Source organism: Talpa europaea (assembly GCF_964194135.1).
Source record: "Talpa europaea genome assembly, chromosome: 7".
Lineage (NCBI taxonomy): Eukaryota > Metazoa > Chordata > Mammalia > Eulipotyphla > Talpidae > Talpa > Talpa europaea.
Genome location: NC_140074.1, coordinates 133,830,466 through 133,846,910, shown reverse-complemented (window position 1 = coordinate 133,846,910; position 16,445 = coordinate 133,830,466). Strand labels below are relative to the sequence as shown.

Genomic DNA, 16,445 nt, shown 5'->3' with positions numbered 1-16,445 from the left:
TATATATTAAAAAGAGGAAAAAACTTGCCTGAAGAGAAACTCCTGAAGGACCCAAGTGGCTCAGGAAGTTTACTGTCCTCCCCCCGCCCCTGCTGCCCCCAAAAACTCTTTTATAAAATCTTCCAGTGCCATCTTCAGGAAACCCCCACCCGCCCGGCCCCCCGCCCCGGCCCCACGACCCCGGCTGCCCCCAGCTCCGGCCCCGCGCCCGGCGGCGTCCAGTCTCATCTCTGGCCGTCCATGGCAGCCATGGCTTTCTGCTGGGCGCCCCCCTGCTGTGCTCCGGGGGGCCACGTGGGCTGTGGGTGGTGCAGGTGGTGGAAGCTGTGGGCCGTCGGGGAGGAGGGTGGGATCCAGGCAGCCTGGTGGCCGGGCGGGGACGAGGCCCAGAAGGGGCTGAAGTTGGCGGGTGGGGAGCAGGCCGCGGCCGTCATGGGACTGTTGCTGCTTTGCAGGCCCTCGGAGGCACGAAGCTTGGAGAACATGGCCAGGGCGTCGGGGAAGTTGGGCGGGGTGGCAGGGGTGTTGCTGGGGGTGCACATCTGCTGGGAGAGAACACAGGTGTCAGGCGGGCCGCCCCGGGGGACCAGCAGAGCCGGCGGGGAGGGGATCTCCCCCAGGCCGGCCCCACCTTCAGCCCCCTCTTCAGCCCCCACACGACTTCAGTAGAACAACATCGGTCTCCCCCCAACCCAACAAACACAAAAAACAAGGACAACCCCGGGCACTGCACGAGCCGCGGGCGCCGGGAAACGGGTAACGGCGAGCAGAAAGCGAGGGTGTCGGATGGAAACAGCACCAGGGAGCAGCCCAGGACACCCCAGGGGAAGAACCAGCCGGCTCTCTCCATAATCCGCCCTCCAGCGCTCCGAGGCTGCTGGTCCAGGGCAGGCAGCCAGATCCAGGGTCCCCCCTCCGAGGCCAACCTCAGCGAAGCTGCACTTTCCGGGGGCCTGGGTTCATCCCCCAGGACGGGCCTCCGCCAGCAGCCTCTGTCCTCACCGGCTCCCACGACCACCCCGGGCTGCCTCCACAGCCCATTCCAGGTGACAGGAGGGAACGAGGTCCAGGGCCCCAGTCACGTGACTGAAAACACACCCATGGAAAAGACTGCACCCCAGGTGCAGCCCCCCGCCCCTGCTTCCAGCAGAGTGCAACGTCACGCCGGGGCTCCCCACAAACCCAGGACTTCAATTTCCTGTGTTCCCAGCATAACCCCCTCCCCAGCGTCTGTTTTCCAGCCCCGGGGAGAGTCACGAACATCACAACCCGTGGGATCTTCTGCCACTAGCCCGGGGAGGGGAGGGAACCCCAAACGTGCTCGCTGCTCTGGCTCTTCCTGAGCGGGGAGCCCACCCAGGAAGGGCAGCGGCTGAGACGCGGTGCTGTCCCGTAACTGGCCCTCTCCCTGGGCCCACCAGAGACTACAGGCCGTCCCTGGGCCCGGCAGCAGGCGGGAGGGGGGCGCCCCCCAGGAGAGCCCCACCAGGGCGCGGGAAGCGGGAGCCGACCCAAGACGGGCACAAAGCTGCTCTGACCACACGCAGCCTCCGCGGCCCCGGGCAGCGCGAGTCCTTCTTTGAATTTCTCCTAATTTTAGCAACACCTGCCCCTCCCCCTGGCAGGGGGGACGCAGGGCAGGGCAAGACTGGAGGGCTCTTCCCCTGGCAAGAGGGACCCCTCACAGCTCTGCAGTTATACCCCAGCTGAAAATGGGGAGGAGACCCTGCAAGGGGAGGGGCTCTCCCCTGCTAGCCGGCCCGGCACCCTCAGGAGCCAGGGAGCCGACCAGAGTCTTCCTCAGGGCCGAGGCTTCCTGGACTCAGGGCCGCCGGCCTGGCCCCACCCAGGCAGGCCCTTTTCCTCCTCCCTCCACTACCCCCTTCCCAGGCTGACTTCTCGGCAGCAGGAAACAATGAACGGGGGTGGGGTGGGGGCAGAGGCCATTGCATCACAGCATCGTGACCCACTTCCCCAGTTCACAAGGCGAGGGAGGCCTGTCTCCTCACCCCGGCTCACCTGCCCGTGGGCTCGGGCAAGGGCGTCAACCTCCCGACCTCCTCTCTGTGCTGCAGTCAGGGCTGGGACCTGCTGCGCCCAGGGTCCTGCTGGAGGTTCCCTGTGCCGGAACCTCCCGGCGCCCACCGCACCCTGCCGCGTCCTGCCCTCCCAGGCCACACAGGCCCTCTCTTTTTCGGGTCCCCCCTAGGCCAACTCAGGAGCCCTCTGCTGAGGTGAAGGCCACTGTGTGAGCAGTGACCTTCCAGGGACAACCATCCACGGTCCCTGGACAGGGATGGCCCCTCCGCTGCGCTGAGGAAGTCCCGGGGGAGGGCACACCACCGAGTGTAACCAAACCCGCCCCGCCTGCCTTGAGGGTGGCTTCCAGAGGATTAGAGCGCCTGGGGACCTGCAGCCAGGAGGGAGCAGGGCCTAATGGGCCAGCAGCTGTCCCAGCTCCTCCTGGCCTTTAAAGGCCGGGCGGTGGAGCGAACCCCCAGGCCCTCTCAGGGGATAGAGGCAGGGCCCGTCCCAGTTCAAACACAGGAGGTGCAGGGGGTGCCCAGACTCCGGCCAGCGGAGCCAGGCCCCGGGGCCAGCGCGGCTCCCAGCCTCCCTCAGCCAAGGCGCTGTCGTTCTGTCTTAGAGGCAGCAGGAGCCGGGGCGGCTAAGCAGGCCGCGCAGACCCCTCTTGCCGTCCTTTGCCATCTGCTGTAAACAGAGCCCCGGGGATGAGCCGGGGGGCCCCTGCAGCTCCCCGGCGCTCTGAGGAGCCATGGGCAGGACACCGAGTGGTAAAAATGCCAAAAATGCGCTCCGGAGGCCACAACGGACCTCCCGGGAATAAAGCTCTACACTTGCCACGGCAGCCGGGCCTCCCGCCCCGGCACGGGTGACGGGCGGGGGAGAGGACGCGCCTCTCCGGGGAGGGAGAGGCTGGCCGGCCTCGCAGGCAGCAGGGTCGCCCCGCCAGGCCCAGGCCTGGGGTCAGCCCCCCCTTCCTCCCCCCGCTCCCCCGGCCCGCCGGGCCCTGCCTGGGCCTCCTCACTCCCGAGGTAAAGGCGAATTCTCAGCGTCTCCCCCAGCTCGCGCCTCCGCGCTCGGGCCTGTCCTTTTCCCACGACCAGGAGAGGGGGGCGCACCGCGCTGGGGGGCCGGTCCCCGGGCCTTCCCCGCTCCCCGCGGCGCCGGCTTCTGGGGGGTGAGGGGTCAAGGCCGCCCCGGGCGAGGCGGCTCCCCTGGAGCACCCCCACTCCCGGGGCCGGGTCGGGGCGCCTCCCCCGGCGGGCGCGAGCCCCTCCCGGGCCCGGGCGGGGGAGCGGCGGCCCGGCCGGCCTTTCCTGGAAGACATTTTGGCTCTTTGTTTACATCCGCGGCGGCCTCCCGGCAACATGGCTGTCACGCCGGCGCTTACCATCTGCGGCGGGTGGGCGCCGCCGGGCACGCTGGTCTCCTGGAAGAAGGCGCTCAGGGCGGTCTGCGGACAACGCGGCGGTCAGTGGGCGCGGGCCGGCCCCCGCCCGGCCGCCCCCCGCCCGGCCCCGCCGCCCGCCCGGCCCCCGCGCCCCCGCCCGGCCCCGGCCCCGGCCCCCGCCCCCGCGCCCCGCCCCGCGCCCCCGGCCCCCCGCGCCCCCGGCCCCCCGCGCCCCCGGCCCCCCGCCCCCCGCGCCCCCGGCCCCCGCGCCCCCACCTCGAACTGCCAGTGCGCGGCCTGCAGCAGCTGCTTCGCCTGGTCGGCCGCGCAGCCCGCGGCCAGCACGAACTGGTTGATCATGACCTGGTGCCGCAGCTCGTCCGTGTTCCCCGACATGGCTCCGGCGGCCGCGGCCCGCCGCCCTCCGCGCCCGCCGCCCGCCCCGCCGCCCGCCCCGCCGCCCGCCGCCCGCCGCCGCCCGGCGAGATCGCGGCCCGGCCCGGCCCCCGCGGCCGCGGCGCCACAAACAACAGGCGGGCGGGGCGCGCCCAACGTTCCGGCCGGCGCCGCCGCTGATTGGCCCGCGCCGCCGGCCGCCCGCCCCGCCGCCCGCCCGCCGCGAACCCTGCGGCGGCCCCGCCCCGCGGCGCTCCCGGCCGGGCCGCGCCCATTGGCCGCGCCGGCGCGCGGGGCCCCCGCATTGGCCGGCCGCGTGTTGTGGCCCGTCCGCGCTCGCGGTTGGCCGCGCCGCGCCGCCGGGGGCGGGGCCGCGCGCGCCGATTGGCCGAGCCGGCGCCGGTTTGAACGCGGCCCGAGGCCGGGGGCGCCCGCTGATTGGCCCGGGGCCGCGGCGGGGGGCGGGGGCGGGGCCCCGTCCATTCATTGCTTCATTGACGCGGGCGCCTCAGCTGGGGGAGCGGGGCGGGGCGGCGCTGACTCACTTCCTCCGGGGGCCGCGGTCACCCCCAGAGCCGGAGCGCCGAGGCACTGGCGGCGGAGCCCCTGCGGCTGCTCCGGCCTCGGAGCGGGGCTCCTTCCCGCTTTCTGGCGGCCCCGTGGACGCGCAGCGCCCCCCGCGCCCCGGCCCCGCCCGGGCCCCCGGGCAGAGAGCGCTGCACCCCGAAGCCGTGCAGACGGGGCGCACGCGTGCCGGGTAGGGCTGCAAGGGGGAGGCGCCCTCAGGCACCCACACCCAGGCTGGGCTTTTTTTTCTTGCATCAGTTGCCCCAACTCAAGCTCTCATTTCTGCAGCCTGAAAAAAAAAGGGGGGACGAGAGAGGGAGGGAGGGGGTCTCGCACAGGTGCTGCCCCCCCACCCCCAGACATCGACACGCAGAGGCGGCTCACGGCCACGTCACGTTTGCAGGCTGAGTGTCCACCTCCTGGGCTAGGACCTGACCTTCCAGGCTGCTCTGGGAACTGTGGGGGCGGGAGAGGAGCTCCAGGCCGAGGGAGGAAGGAGCTGGAGAGGCCGGGAAGGTGAATCCTGCTGGGGAGTCACTGGTAGAGTTTCTGTTTCCGATAAACCCCCCGGTTTTGAAGCTGAAGCCCCAGGCACAGAGTGTATTGAGCTGGCTGGGTGTGCAGGACACCAGGCCCTGCAACGCGGCTGTGTTTTGACGTTGTCTAGAGTGAAGCGAACTCTCCAACTAGAAAGCTGGACTGTATTTTTAAAAATTATGCAAATAAGGAAGGACACACCCAGTGTTTATGGGCTGAAGGAAAACAGCCTGGGGCACGAGTAGGAGTGCCCCGTTTTGTTTGTTTGTTTATTGGGCAGGGGCTGGAGTCAGCATTCTGCCTGCTGAGACCCGCTCTGAGTCTCCTCTCTCCACACAGCTGCGCTCACCGGGGCCCAGAGTGTGGCCGGCCGGGGAGTCCAGCGCACCTTGCCGCCCTGCCCTTCCAGTAATTGCAAGGTGAAAACAAAAGTGAGGCGCCAGCAGCCTACACGGCCAGGGAGCCCCAGAAGGAGGAAGCACCGTCATCATGGGGTGTTCCAGTTTCCACAAGCGCGTACAGGCGTCCAACATGCCAGGGCCGTGAGTGGTAACCTCTCCCTGGGCAGAGGCTCGTCAGGCCGCGGGAGCGCCTGGGTCTCAATGAGCAAGTTCTCAAGGAAGACAAGGGCCCTGGAGATGCCCGTAATGCCAAACCCGCTGTCTCCTGCACCCCAAAGGTTTCTTTAACTTTTCGCAGGGCACAGCTGTGAGGACCTCAGAGAGGCCTGGGAGACAAGGTCCCTGAGCCGAAGGACTCAGGCCTGGTCATCTTCTGTGGGTGTACGGTCCCTTGAGACTGGGCGAGGGAGCGCGGTGCAGCTCCGTGGGGCTTTGTGGTCGTGAGCGGTGGATAATGCTCACTCCGTCTGGACTTCTGAGAAGCCGATTGGAGATGAATGGGCCTGGAGAGCCAGCAGTGCCCGCCCCCAGCTCAGGATGAATGAATGAGGTCATGTTTGTAGAGCGCTTTGAGCCATGAGGATGAAAGCAGCTCCTCAAGTGCAAGGTATCATTATCTGAACGTATTATTATTTTAATCTGAGAGGACAATGTGGGGCAGGTAAAGCAGAGCAATAAAAACATGCCCATTAATAACAAATAAAACGCAGTGGTACCCTCAGCAGGAAGTAAGTCCTCCTGCGTCAGTGGTGGAGGCCAAGAACGAGTGATGATGCAGCAACTCAGAAGAGAAACAACTTTCTGAATGTTTCCTCTGGGCTTGTATACAAGGCCCAAGCGCCGGGCGGAGCTGAGCCGGGCACAGCAGCCCACAGACATCTGCCGCTTGCCCGTGCGGCTGGGAGCTGGGCACCTTCCTGCGGCTTACTGTCTGTGAGCTCATTTCAGGCCTCAGCTGCCCTCCACCCCCTTTTGCAAGGGAGGCAGCGAAGGCTGCAGGAGGGGCCGCGCCTACCCAAGGCCGTGGCGTGAGGCCTCCTCTAGCTCCAGGCCGGGAGGCTCCCCATTACATCACGCCGCCTTCCTCCACGCTGTGTTCCATCCGAACAAGAGCCAGCAGGCCGGGGTTTCCACCGGGGCTTGAAAGGGAGTGAGCCCCTGAGGAGGGCAGGAGGGCACTGGTTGGCTAGGGCGGTGGTGGCTGCAGGGGGTTGGGTAGAGCTGCTGTTCCCGCCCCCCTCTCTGCAGCGCCTTAGATTCCCATTCCTCTCCCTGTCCTTCCTCTCCCAACCCAAGCATGCAGCAAGGCTGAGAGAGGGAACTGGAGGCCCAGGTGGCGCAGACCACCGCGCACAGGTGCCCTGTGGAACTTTGCTCACCTCTGCACATCTTCCCGGATGTGCCAATAGGCCTGGGGCTCAGAAGGGTGAGGAACCCACTCAAGGTCACACAGGCCCTGACTGATTCGTGGTAGCACTGAGCGCAGATCCGCGGGATCCCCAAGCCCGTCTCCTTTCTCCTGCTCTCCTTTGAAATTTCTTTCTCCCCCGCTACTGTTGCTCCAAGATGTCGGGACAAAGGGACTGGGTAGCCAGGAGGAGCAGAAAGATGCCGAGAGAAGGGGAGGGAGACGGGAAAGGACGCGGATGCGTGGATGGATGCCAGCGAGACAGGGAAGGCAGCGCTGGACCGAGCCCCCTGAGGTGAGGCCAGCACAGGCAGGCGCCTTGGTGCCTTCTCTTTGCCTGGATTTTGATGCTCTGGTCAGTTTTTGTTCGTTTAATGCAAACTATTTTCCTTTTCTTTTTCTTTATTTTTTTTAAAACTTTAAAAAAAAATTTTGGGGGTAAAGATTTATTTATTTATTTATACAAGCCTGGGTACAGTCAGAAGCGCGGGAGGGTGAGAGAACTCACCAGAGCCAGAGCGGGGAGCAGAGCAGGCAGAGGGACCGAAGTACACTGCTGAGGGGAGCAGCGGGCGCGGCAGGAGAGGTCTGCGCGCCATGGGGGACCCTCACCCAGCAGCCGGGGATTAAACCTGCGCTGCGGGCAGCTTTGCAGCCCAGCACTCAACCACTGCGCCACCGGGGAGGCCCTTTCTTTTTTTTTTAAAGATTTATTTATTTATGCATACAAGATCTGGGGTACAGGCCAGAGGTGTGGGGGGTGAGAGGATTCACCAGAGACAGAGTGGGGAACAGAACAGGCGGACCTACTGAAATACACTGCTGAGGGGAGCAGCAGGTGAGACAGGAGAGGTCTGCTGCGCCATTGTGGGTAGCTCCCCGGCCGGGGATCAAACTCGTGCTGCAGTGGCTGTGGACAGGTTTATAGGTTGCGTCTTAACCCCTTGCGCCACCAGGGAGACCCTAACGCAACCTATTTTCACTAGGACTTTCCTTTGCGAATGTGTGCTGCTTATACTGTGCGGTGGGCTCAGCAGAGCTTGCTGCTTTGGAAGTATTCCTTTTCCTCTAGTCTCTTTCCTTAAAGACCTTGGGGGGCCCGGGGGGACTGCTCCTCTGTGAGAAGTGAGGTTTGTGTCTCCTGAGACTCCGCTACGAACCCAGCTCTGTGCTAAATTCTCAGCATGGGTGACCTCATGCGATACAACAACCCAGTAAGGTGGGGACTGGGCTCACCCCCAAATAACAGAGGACCGAAGCAGGGTCAGAGAGGTTGCGTGACTTGCCCAGGGTCACTCGGCCAGCTCCGCACGGAGCTGAGATCTGAAGGCATCCTCTGCTCCCAGAGCCTGTGCTCTTAACGATCACATTCTTCTTTCTAGCCCTGCCCGCCCCTGGAATCCACCTTTCTTCTCCCGGGTTTCAGAAAGATACAAAAGCTGGTCTGTGTGGTTGGAGGTACAAGAAGGTCAAAGCCAGTCCCCTGGGGATGAGTTCATGCTGGTTTACACCAGATTACATTTTTACCAAATGTCACATGTCCCACAAGGGACAAAGGCCAGACCGCTCCCAGCAGAGTCGATGGCATTTCCCCAAAAGCAGCTCCAGTGGCCTGTGCGTTCTGTCCTGTACCTGCCAGCCCAGTGATAAGGTGCCAGCCCTGCCTCGGTTGCCAGGTGTGTCTCACAGTGGGTGAGTCCCTGGCAGTCCTTTTAAAGAGACATCAGGGTTGTGTCTTTGCCCCCGGGTGGGTGGGGAGAGAGGGCAGAGAGAGCACCGAGGGGGGGTTCTGTCCACATGGACTCAGGGTCCCTGGAACTTCTCTTGTGGGAGAGAATTCGATCTGCCCGGATCTGCCTCTCTGCTCCCCTCACCCGGTTGGCTCTGGCTGCCCCTGACTATAAGGTTTGAGGCGACCTTCCTACCTGATCTACCTTTTTTTTTTTTTTTTTAACATTCACCTGTTAACCCAACGTGTACCCAACTAGTCCCAGACTATTTAAAACCCTCCTTTGAAAACCCTCCAAGACCCTCCCTTACTGCAGAGCTCCTCTTCCTCCCCAGAGATTTGCATTCACCGTTCCCTTGCTTTTCTTTGTCATTTAATCCTCCGTGTAACCAGTATCTCCTAGCAGTGCGAGTGGGTGACAGATGGACTCGGATGGTTGAACTCCCCTTTCCGCCAGGTGCAGTAGCCAAATGCTGCTGGGTGAGCTCAGGAGAGCCCCCTCGTCAACATGGCTCGTTCCCAAAGGGGCTGAGTCTCTTTTCTCTTTTTCATGACCTCAGACAGCAGCTCTGATCCAAAGTAGCCATTATGGGTCCCAAGGAGTTAGTCCAGGAAGGCTCCTTGGAGGAGGAAGAGCTGAAGCTGGAAGGATTTAGGTAGGTAGGTAGGGAAGAGAAGGAAGGGAATTTTTCAAAACAGGAACATGCAAGCCCAAGCACAGAGCTTTGTTGAAAGCAGATTCTTAGCAAGGACCCTTCAGGGCATCATCTGGAGACACGGGGGGCAGGGGAGAAGCTAAGCCAGGCCAGGCCCTGGTAGCAGGGGAGGAGGGTGGTTAGTATCACTTTCTTTATCCATGAAAACTAGTCTTATTTTTCATCTATGAGATTGCTGCCCTGACGCTCAAGAAAAGTGCCCTCAAGAAAAGTGCAGAGATAGTCCCAGCTGGGAGCTGCGTAGCTGGGAGTGGGGCAACTATAGCCCTCAGGCTGCTGCCTGTTTTGTAAATAAAGTTTTATTGGCACCCTGGGATGCTTATGTGTTGACGGGCACCTACAGCAGAAATGAGTACTTGCCACATGGCCCACAGAGCCTCCGAAGGCTCCTCTGCCTCTTTGCAACTTCTGGAACGCGCCAGCAGGCAAGGAGGGGCCTGGAGAGTTGAGCATCAGCTATTAAGTACTTTAACCTGACATACTTGTATTCCCATCCACTGGCCTGCAGGCCACAGGTGGCTCCAACTGCGTGCGGCAGCAGTGGAGAGAGCAGTGCATTGCTGGGCTCGGTAGACCCCCCGCAGGCTGCTCTGCAGTGAGGACGAGCCGATGTTCACTTGCTTACTCAGGATCCCAGAGTCACGGAGGGACTTTCAACTGACCAGGACCCAGAAGAACGGAGGGAAACAGTGAAGTGGGCATTTCTCTTGCTGCTTGAAGGTTTCAGAACGTCCAGGAAGCCAGCGAATGCCGAGAAGATGAATGGGCAAAGGAAAAGAAGTTCTGGGTGAGAAGCATTTGTCTAAAACAAAGCCCCCGTTTTATATGTCATTTTATATGTCAAATTGGCAGTGATGGACCCCGCCTTCAGGAAGGACGGCGCCTCAGGGCAGGAGATGACTCCCAAGGGCCCAAGCCACCCTGATGTTGTTAGGGGGAAATAATGTCCTGAGTTAATCCCATACAGGCTTTGTGGACCCCACCCCCACTCCAGACTAAAGCCATCAGGACATTGGGAAAGACAAATCCCATCACCACCAAAGGGAGGGTGGCTGGGACCTGAGGGTGGAGTTGGGCAGCCAGGTTGGATATAAAAACCAAACACGTGGGCCTTGCTCCCTCTCTGGCTCGTGATCGCTCGCCTCCTGGCTTCACCGCTCCTGGCTGGTGGCGAACTCTGAGAGCGCCATTTTGGGATTCCTGATCGGCGGATCGGGTAGGACGCATTTAAAACTTTGTCTCCCACTTTCTCCCTGAGCTGTCCATTTCCTCATTTCCCCTTCCCTTGTAAATAAACCTTTTATGAACCTTTCGCGTGTGCCTGCAGTAGAGCATTGATAAGTCCTTTTAAGCGCGCAGGTGAGGACCCACAGTCAGGCACCCCTTTTTGTATCGGGGTTGCTCTACAACAGTTTGGCGCCCAACGTGGTTTCCAAGTTACACCCGCGGTTGACCAGCCCAAAGTAACATTCCTTGCGTTGTTCACCATAAGCCAGGCACGGTGCTGTCCCCAAACACGGAGCAGCATCCACCAAAAAGGAAGGGAGTCTTCGCTGAGAATGCCAACACTGGCTGCACACAGAATTAGGGGGACACCATTACAGGCCTTGGCACCAACCACATCCGTGCTCATGTCCTGGGTCCTGGGAGCAGACAGAAAGCTGGTGTCCTGCCTGCCCTTGGGAGCTTCTGTCCGGAGCTGCCCCGCCGCCCAGTTGGAGCCCTGGCCCAGTCAGCAGGTGGCCTGCAGCGAGGGGACAGGTGACCGAAGGCAGCCACAGGCCCTGGGGACCCTGACATATTCCCAGGGGCGCACTCGTCACCCACCACAGTCCTGGAGACAAGCTGAAGGCCCAAGAGGGCTGGAGAGGATGGCGGGTCAAAGGGCTAGTTGAAAATTGGCCCTAATTCTGAGGAGATAACGAAGAAGGAAGTGGGGAGGGCAAGGAAGGCAGGTGAAGGCAAGGTGACAGTGGGTGGTGGTAGGAAGGGTGTCGAGAACGCCAGTGGTTTGCCCTTTTACCCCTCCGCTGCTGGCTGGGCCCTGGGAAGGCTCCCCGCTGCAGGCTGGTGGGCGCCGCCCTGGGTGGGTAGGACCTTCCCCCGTCCGCCTCAGGCACATTCCTGCTCCCTTCCCTGCTCAGCCTGTGCCTGTGTCTCATCTGCAAACAGTAATAGTCCCCAGCTTCTGAGCTGTTGTGAAGATTAAATGAGATAATGCACTCACAGTGGCTGGATCAAGTTCCTGCTCAAGGACAGTGTTCCTCAGACCATTTAAAAAGGCGTTTATTGTAACCACGTCCTCTCTCTAAGAATCTTGCGTTTACGCTGAGTCAGGATGACGTCACCCCCCTCGTCTGTTACGTGAAGACACCCCCCTCTGTTCCTGATGCCCGAGGTCCTCATGTTAGGGGGAAAAGGATGTCCCAAAGCTAATTTCATACAGGCTTTGTGGACTCCACCCCCACCCCAGGTCAAAGTCAAAGACACTGGGATCTCCACATCCCATCCCCACCCAAGGGAAGGTGGCTGGGACCTGAGGGTGGGGTTCAGCAGCCAGGTGGATACAAAAGGCAGACACGTGGGCTTTGGGGTCCCCCATTTTGGCTCTCCGCCAGCTCGCAGCATCCGGCCAGCTCGGAGAGTGACTTTGGGTGCCCAGGTCGGCGGATCGGGTAGGACGCATTAAAGACTTGATTTCCCTATTTTCTCCCTGAGTTGTCCATTTTCCTTATTTCCTTTTCCCTTGTCAATAAACCTTTTATGAACCTTCTGTGTGTGTCTGCAGTGGAGTATTCATAAGTCCCTTTAAAGCGCGCGGGTGAGGACCCCCAGCCAGGCACCCGTTTAATATCGGGGCTGCCCTGTAACACCCACAACACAGGAGAAGTACACTGGACTGTTCACTGCTTTTCAGAATGTACAACTATGTGAGTTTTCCACAAGTATTAGATTTTTCCTTGGCTAAAAATAGTCATTTATTTAGAGCATTTACTATCTAGAAATGATGAGGCTAGCCCTTCTGGGGGATTCGAAGACACCTACGGCCAGGGGTGTTCTGGTAAACTGGCTCTGGGAGAGGGGCCTGATTTGCAGCCTGTGACGGTGTCAGGGGTGACACCAACCCCATTATGGTCCGTTTCAGCTTAACAGCCGCTGACAAAATCCCGGCTCTCAACAGCGGGCCCAGCCCAAGGAGCTTTTTCTTTTCTTCTCTTTTTTTTAATATACATATATTTTTTCATACGGACGTTAATTTAGAGAACTTTTTATCATTTCTTACCCATTCAGAATCATTTGTGTACACTTTGCAATTCTTTTTTTTTTTTAAGATTTATTTATTTATTTGTACAAGCACCAGGCACAGTCAGAAGCGGGGGAGGGTGAGAGAATTCACCAGAGCCAGAGCGGGGAGCAGAACAGGCAGAAGGACCGAAGTACACTGCTGAGGGGAGCAGCGGGCATGGCAGGAGAGGTCTGCGCGCCATGTGGGACCCTCGCCGGCAGCTGGGGATGGAACCGGTGCTGCAGAGGCTGTGGGCAACTTCACAACCCAGCGCTCAACCGCTGCGCCACGACGCAAGGCCCCAAGGAGCTTTTTCTCTAGTTAGCAAATGACACATGATGAGAAGTGGACAGTGGCCTCCCCCCTGCGGGGCTGGCAGGCCACTTGGGGGTAGCATCAGCCCTGGGGAGGAAGGGGCACAGATGGGCTCTTCCTCTGGTCCCTCATAGCCACCACCCAAGGCGGGAGACAGCTCCTGGCGGGCCCCTGGAGCCCCAGTGCCGGGGCAGGAGGCCTAAGGAAGCAGGGTGCCCCCGGCTGGCCAGAGCTCATCTCCAAAAGTTAACAGTCAGGCCTCCCTGGTGGCACAGAGGATAAAGCCTCAGCACTATGAAGCTATCGGCAGTCACTGTGGTCTGAGTTCAATTCCCGGCCAGGGAGCTGATCCACATGGCAGACCCACATGGCAGCAGACCTCTCCTGTCTCCCCGCTGCTCCCCTCAGCAGTGCACTTCAGTGGATCCGCCTGTCCTGCTCCCCACTCTGTCTCTGTGAATCCTCTGGCCTATACCCCAGTTCTATGTGCAAAAAAAAAAAAAAAAAAAAAAAAATCCTACCCTTTGGAGTCCAACCATTTCATAAAAAATTATTTTATTTATTTTTGCAAGTTAAAAAAAGATGGAATACTTTCCAGCCAGAAGGAAAGATGAGGGAGCTCGAGGGAGTTACGTGCACTAAGGAGTACTTGCCGGCGGAGGGGGGGGCGGGGATGAGGGGGATGGTGGTGAGGGGCACAAAGGATCCCACGCGGACAGCCCCTGCGCCTCTTCATTTCTTTGATCATCGCGTTTCTTTGAAGAGAACTGCTCACAGCCACAGCACTGCATGGAGGGGTCCCACTATTCTGCAGGTGCTACAGAAATAATTACAGGCTTTCCGTGTCCGACAGAAGCAAATAATGAATTTGCAAAGTTAGCATTCGCTGAGCGTGTGCTGTGCGCCCGAGCTGTGCCCCCCCCGTCCTGTCCCCTGTTCGAACAGCTCTTGCTGTTCCCCAGTTCACGGAGGAGGAAGCCAAGGTGCAGACACGAAGGCGCTTTCCCGGGACACGCAGGTGACACTGGAACCTCTTTCTGTTTGGCTCCAGAGCCTTGCGTGCCTTTTGCCCTGGGGGGCTGGCGACGTCCCGTGTGCCCGCAGTGCAAGAGTTACACAGAAATCACCGGCAGCGGCTTCGGAGGGAGAAGAGCCAGCGAAGGGCCAGAGGTGACTTCACGGAAAAGGTAGGATTTCCTCAGAATGGCACGCGCCTTGGCACACGAAGTGGGCACACGAGGCTGGCTTTCCCATGAACGAACCTGAGCAGGAGAGAGAACTGCCTGGGGGCACGAGCAGGGGGGTTGCTGGGAGCAGGACGCACTCCTGAAAGGTAACTGGGAGCCGCTGAAAGGCTGGGGCTGAGGGAGCGGATGCGCCGACCGCAGGAAGGTTCATGGACAGGCCGAGCGTGGACGGGAGGAACCAGGACCAAGGGGCAGGAAGACACATGGGTTTTATCATGGACCATAAAAGATAACAATATACAGCGAAACAATATAATAAATAGACACCTCGTGGCACATAAAAAAGATCTAAGGCTTCCAGCAGTTTCCTGGGAGAGCTCTGTTACTGCCCTGGCTGGCACAGCGCGCGGCCTTTGAAGTGCCTGACGAGGCCAGCACTTTCGTTATCGCTTAAAGAAGCAATTGGCTCAGGAACACCTGCGTTGTCATCAGGAGGCCATTGCGTGCCTGCTGCGGTGGGCTTTAGCCCGCGCTTGCACTTTGCAGGGACCCTCTTGCTGGCACTTTAACCCACTTGCTAAGAGTTGGAGCTAACCTCTGACTGTGCCCCCTGGCGCCTGGGTGCTCATCTGCCCTCTGGTTCCTGCCCGGGAGGAGCTGACCTTAGCTCGGGTTTCAGACGGGAGAGGGAGGGAGTAGGCAGATGCCAGCTGAGAGAAGCGTCATGGCCTTCTTGTTCCACCTTGAGCACAGTCCCGGACTCCTAGGGGCGCTCATGGCGTGCTGGGTGCTGCTCTGCTGGGCTTCTGAGCGTTTCCCCACGCTGCTCAGTCCCCTCGTGCTGCTTCTAGAAGACAGTCGGCCCTGCAGAAAAGAAACCAAAGCAGCAGATGGATTTCCCACTGCCAGGCGGACCCTGGGTACTGGCTGCCCCGCGACAGCCTGGGGCGGGTCTGGTCCCCCTCCACTGCAGAAGCGGGGGGCGCTCAGTGAGATGACCTGTAGGCTTTTTCCAGAACTGGTGCTCCAGCCAGGGTACTCAGGAAACCCTGGAGGAGGAAGAGAACTGTTCTCACTTTCTTCCTTTAATTTCCTAAGTAACCTCAGTAGGTAAAGAGGAGCAGGGTGGGGGGGGGGCTGTCTCTCCACTGCCACTTCCACATTCTGGTTGCTCTGGGGAGCAGGATGCTAGGATGCTGGGGGCTCTGGCCACTTGAGCGGTTTTCCCAAGAAGGGCAGCGGGGCACCTGGGGGGATGTGGACGCTGGGCTGAAAGGTTCGGGGCCCCTCTGTCCTCTGTGACTTCTGCAGGCAGCCTCTGGGGGGTGGGGTGGGGTGAGCTCAGATCCCGGGAAAGGAGGGGCCGGCGAATGAAGGCAGACATGACGGTACAGAAACGGGCTTGCAGGCCGGGAATAATGGCTGGCTGAGCTGAGCTGAAGCAAGATGGAGCTGACTCTGCTAATTCCTCTAAACTAATCCCTGCCTGGGACCGAGGCCCCGGGGCCTCCTCTCAGGAGCAGGCTGAGAACTAGGGCGAGGCAGGTGAGACGCAGCTTGACAGAGAGGGTGAGCATGAGCGGCAGCTTAGGGTCACACCCCAGGCGCCTTGCTCTTCTCCCTCGGAGCAGCGTAAACATTGTCTTTTTTTGTCTTCCCTTGAAAAGTAGATAAAGAAGCTACAAAGGCAGCTGAAGTCGCAGCCTTTTGAACAGCTCTCTTTGTTCAGGCCGCAGCTGAGGAGGAAATCCACAATAAGGAATTCACATTTGGCAAGAAGCAAAATGACAGCCTGATGGCTGATTTCCTAATGGACAAGGTTATTTTCTTCATCAGAGAAACTGCCGCGGCCAGAGGAACTGTTCCCAGGGCCCCAGGACTTGTGGACGCCGACCCCTTGGTGGAAGTCAGCCTGGGCCACGGGCCTGGGCAGGACGTGCCATTCGCTGCCAGTGGATTCAGCCTTAATCCACTGACATCACGGGCTGAGGACCAAGAGGCCCACCAGGGACTTGGTGTCTTCTGGAGAGACCCACGCGCTTACTCAGCACAGCCAGGCCGCAGTCTTCCCAGACGGGGGCAGAATTGGCCCCGGAAGGGTTAAGAAGGGGCCTGACTTAGCTCCTCCAGACCCCCAGCCTCCCTGGCTTGGAGTTGCTACATCCAGGGCAGGTCTGTCAGCTCCTCACCTGCAGGCGTGCCCCGCTTCCCGCTAGCGGTGTCTGCACCGCGGCTAAAATGAGCGCAGGTGTGACCGAGGTGGGACATGCCCGTGTGAGCTGAAACCAGGGCAGCCAAAATGAGCAGGAGGAAACGTGCCGAGGGACTAGCTGACCCAGAAATCATTCCTCCTGGTGCTTTCTCCCCAGATCCGAGGTTGGGGAGAAGGACCCTGACCTGATGGAGCAGGTGGCTCCCACCTCCCCGCCTCCCGAGGATGCCCGAGCAAGGCTTGCACCCTGCAATGCCAACTTCCGCAGGATGCTGC

At 60.6% G+C, this 16,445-nt stretch overlaps 1 protein-coding gene across 1 annotated transcript; it reads right to left on the bottom strand.

Annotated features, from left to right (window-relative positions):
- Positions 1-224: 224 nt before the first annotated feature.
- UBALD2 (UBA like domain containing 2) lies at positions 225-3,811 on the bottom strand (the record flags this gene model as incomplete). The annotated part of the gene is made up of 3 exons (XM_084237403.1): positions 225-542; positions 3,416-3,478; positions 3,692-3,811. The coding sequence occupies 3 exons, from the start codon at positions 3,809-3,811 to the stop codon at positions 225-227; spliced, it is 501 nt and encodes a 166-aa protein (XP_084093529.1).
- Positions 3,812-16,445: the final 12,634 nt, after the last annotated feature.